Raw genomic sequence first — 4,596 nt, forward strand, 5'->3', positions numbered from 1 at the left:
TAGTTGTTAGCAGCGCAGTCCTCATCATAATAATCCTCAACAGTAGACTCGTCCGTCGACTGTTTTGCTCTTTTCCTAATTCATTCATTCATTCATACACTCATTCGTCTATCCGCTCATTCATATCTTCATTCATGCAATGAATTTCGATTGATCAATCAATCTATTGATCCATCAATTCGTTCAATTATCCTACAAATTAAAAAAACAGTTTTCAATGAATGTATTAATAAATAAGCTAGTCACCAACTAACATGCTAAACAACCAACCAAACAATCATAACCAGCAAGCCAAAGAACCAGCCAACTAACCAACCAACCGACCAACCAACAAGCTAACCAACCAACTAGCCAGCCAGCCAACCATCCATCCATCCATTCATTCATTCATCCACCCATCCCTCCCTCCCTCCATCCATCCATCCCTCCCTCCCTCCATCCATCCATCCATTCATCAATCCATTCATTCATCCATCCATCCCTCCCTCCATCCATCCATCCCTCCATCCATCCAGCCAGCCTACCTCAGAGGACACTCAGCGATGAAGTGACCGATCTTGCCGCACTTTCTGCAGCCGCGCGAACTCGGTGGTCCAGATTTGTTGATGGCTTTCGAGTTGAAGAAATAATCCTGATAATGATGTTGTGGTAGTGTGGTGGGGTTGAGGTGATAGCGATGATCAAAACACTCCTCAATATCATAATCATCATAATCAGCATCATCATTACCATCTTCACCATAAAAATTACCATCGTCATCAAAATAACCATCATCATGACCCCCACCTTCATTATCATCACCACCTCCATCCCCACCATTATTATGACCACCACCACCAACAACAACACCACCACCACCAACAACAACACCACCACCACCAACAACAACACCACCACCACCAACAACACCACCAACAACACCACCACCATCACCTCTGGGGCAATTCTTGCATCTTGTTGCGGAACGACAAATCGGTTCCTGGCATGCCTCAAGGTCTTCAGAATGTACAGTGCCACTTGGTAGTAGTTGTAGTAGAAGTGATGATAATGATGAAGAAGACGATAATGATGACCAGGGTGATCATGGAAGTGATAGTGATGATTGTGAAGATACTTTAATCATTTTATGGTGAAAATGGAGATGATGCTGACGGTGATTAAGATGATGATGACGATTATGAAGACTATGTGATGATGATGATGATAGCAACGATGATAACAATTATGATAACATTGTACAACTGAAGAAACCTGATATTGAAAAAAACCATCACTGAAAGACAACAAAAACAACAACAAAAACAACAACAAAAACAAAAACAACATCAACAACAGCAACAAAAACAACATCGTCATCAACAACATCATCAGCCTCAACAACAACAACATCAACAACAAACCCCACTTACTAATCCTCGACAGACCCGACCCAAGGTTGTGATCTAGAATGAAGGGGTCCTCGATGGCGATCAGACAGCCGCACCAGGACTTCTCGAACTTTCTGACCGGCTCCAACTGCCTGATCGAAATGACCAGGCTGGTGAAATCGAAAGACTCCGAATAGAAAATCATCATTCGAAGCCACAACTCTCCAACTGAGAATCTGTTGCGACGATAATCCGACCATCTCGTCTGGTGGGTGGAATGATTGGTTAGTTGGTGGGTTGACTGATCGGTTGGTTGAAAAGTGGGTGGGTTGATTGAGTGATGATTGGTTTGATCGATATATGGCCAACCTTAATGACTTCGAGATCATCAAAGAACCACACATTCCACTTCTCAATGATCGTTTCTTCGTTATTCACGTTATTGAACTGATGGTGATGATGAAGATGATGATGAAGATGATGATGGTGGACAAGAAACAAACAAACGAACGACACATCAGCACAGCACGGCCCACCCACCGCACCACAAACCCATCACAGGTGGCTAACCTTTCTCTAGCACTCATGAACTCGACACACACGCGTACATAAAACTTTCTAAACACCACATCCATTGCGGAACTAACATGGGGGCTATGGAGCTCCCTCTCTAATAAAAACCAACGCACTCCCTACAAACTTATGCCTCACATTTATACACCATCAAGACATTTCCCACCCACACACCTCTTGCAGAACGGGCAGGACGGGCGGATGAACTCCCCTCTGGAGGAAGAAAATCACCATGAGTGTGTAAGCGTAACTGGAGAGGCGGCCCTTTGATGCATCATCTATTTGACACGACTGTGGTGATGGTGGTGGTGTGAGATGGTGGTTAGGGTTAATTATGATGATGACGATGATGTTGATAATGATAATAATAACAACAACAAATAATGATAAAGATAGTAATGATAACCTTGGCCATCCTCTTCATGGCGTAGACGAGTGGCTTCACTCTTTCATCGATTTCAGAATAGGTCCACAACAACCTGGTGTTGTGCTGGGCCTGTGTGTGTTGTTATTATTGTGGCGATCAAAGAACCGACCAACCGATCAACCGACCGACCGATCAATCACCCAACCAACCAACAAACTGACTGACCAACCGACCCACCAACGACTAACCGACCAACCAATTAACTCACCGACCAACCATTCAACCAACCGACCAACCAACCAACCAGAATATTATAGAAACTGATATCACATTCGAGTTGCGTGATTGAAGACAGCTTGCTGGTCAGTTTGATGATTGGCACCTTGGCGGTGAGGATGGTCTGAATGTTTTCGCACCAACCGACCAACGAAAGTTTCGCCGCTATCGACTTTATGATGGTCGTGAAGTCTAAATCCTAATAAGGCGATTATTATTAAATTTACTTTATGGCTGCATAATTGCATGCAAATAATAAGCATAAACAAATTATATATCCAAATCAAACAAAATAACCAATTAGTCAATCAATTAGTTAACCAATTAGTCAACCACTCAATCAATAAACCAATCAATGAATTAGTCAACCAATCAATGAATTAGTCAACCAATCAATGAATTAGTCAACCAATCAATCAATGATCCAATCAAAAAATTAACCTCAGCGCCCTCTTTGTTCTTGAAGGTCAGACATGCGTCAATGTCACTGGAAGTCGACATGAAACCATTCCTCGAGGAGCCGAAGGTAGTCAACATGGCGTCTGAGGTGATGATGACGATGGGATGGTGACGATGATGATGGGGCAGTGATGATGATTGGGTAGTAATGATGATGATATGATAGTAATGATGATGATGATGTTAGTGGCGATTAGAGTGGTATGATGGCGATGACGACGGTGATGATGATGATGATATGGCAGTGATGATGATGATGATGATGATGTTGTTGATGACGAACAATAACATATCAGCGATAATGAAGATTGTGATGATGAATGGAATCGAAATATATACAATCAGCCACAAAAACAATAACAACAACAACAATAATAATAACAATGGCAAAAGTACAGCAACAACAACAATAGAAATAACCTGGGTAAATCTCCCTGATAACACTCTCCAGTTCTTTTCTCACTTTCTCCCTCTCTCTTAGCTCTATCTCACTTGGTTGGCACCTCTCTAGAAAGGAAGTGGTGATGATGATGTGATGTGGTCACGATGATGTGATGATGCTGATGTGATGATGAAGATGTGATGATGAAGATGTGGTCACGATGATGTGATGATGCTGATGTGATGATGAAGATGTGATGATGAAGATGTGATGATGAAGATGTGGTCACGATGATGTGATGATGTGACGATGATGTGGTCACGATGACGACGACGATGATGGTGATGACGACGATGATGATGTGATGAGGACCACGATAATAATAGTGGCAATTTAATGATAAACAGTAACGACAAGGGCAGCATTATTGCAGTGATGGATGCGGTTAAAAGTTATTACTGAAGAGAAGCCGACCACCACGTAACAGTGATGCTACTCCTACTCCTACCACTACCGCTACCACTGCCGCACCTAAAACTACTACTGCTTATCAATCAATCAATCAATCTTCGTTTAGCTTCCAGAGACCCAGTCCCCCAGAGGTAGGACGTCGTTAATTTTGCCATCAACTTTTTGCGCCAAATTAGGCGATCAGTTGTATTCATTTCATTTAAATTTAGAGCTTTCATGTCTTGCTCGATTGTTTGCGATACTATGGCTAATAATAATGATAATAATAAAAATAATAATAATAATACTCACCAGCATTATTATTGTTATTATTATTATTAGAAAAAAATCACTCACCCATGATCTTCATCAAAATCTCGTCAAGCACTTGAACATGCTCATCATCACCATAATCCTCATCACCAACATCATCATCATCGTCACCATTATGATTATGATTATTATTTTGTAATGACGAAGACGAGAATGGGAAAGATGATGGCGACGACGATGGTGGCAATGATGATGATGAAGGTGCTGATGATGATGTCGACCGGTGTCTCGGTACTATTGAGGGTAGAATTTCTTTGGGGCAGTTGCCCTTCGTGTGACCCATGCCCCTGCAGAGGACGCAACATGATGGGGGGCACTGTGGTGGGGATGGTGGTTGAGTTGGTAGTGAATGAGATGATGATTGAAATGATGATTGTGAGGATGATGAT

General features: G+C 42.1%; 1 protein-coding gene across 1 annotated transcript in view; it reads right to left on the reverse strand.

The window, feature by feature from the left end:
* HELRODRAFT_178225 (hypothetical protein) overlaps nucleotides 1–4,596 on the reverse strand; it is a gene marked incomplete at both ends in the record, with an annotated part of 13,343 nt that overhangs the window by 2,401 nt on the left and 6,346 nt on the right. Inside the window, 9 exons of the mRNA XM_009026340.1 lie at nucleotides 525–631; nucleotides 934–1,016; nucleotides 1,425–1,632; nucleotides 1,737–1,814; nucleotides 2,115–2,231; nucleotides 2,347–2,436; nucleotides 2,724–2,782; nucleotides 3,463–3,549; nucleotides 4,232–4,523. Of these exons, the coding sequence (XP_009024588.1) occupies nucleotides 525–631; nucleotides 934–1,016; nucleotides 1,425–1,632; nucleotides 1,737–1,814; nucleotides 2,115–2,231; nucleotides 2,347–2,436; nucleotides 2,724–2,782; nucleotides 3,463–3,549; nucleotides 4,232–4,523 (1,121 nt within the window). The remainder of the gene's footprint in view (nucleotides 1–524; nucleotides 632–933; nucleotides 1,017–1,424; nucleotides 1,633–1,736; nucleotides 1,815–2,114; nucleotides 2,232–2,346; nucleotides 2,437–2,723; nucleotides 2,783–3,462; nucleotides 3,550–4,231; nucleotides 4,524–4,596) is intronic.

This window comes from Helobdella robusta (assembly GCF_000326865.2).
Source record: "Helobdella robusta unplaced genomic scaffold HELROscaffold_46, whole genome shotgun sequence".
In the NCBI taxonomy this organism is placed as follows: Eukaryota; Metazoa; Annelida; class Clitellata; order Rhynchobdellida; family Glossiphoniidae; genus Helobdella; species Helobdella robusta.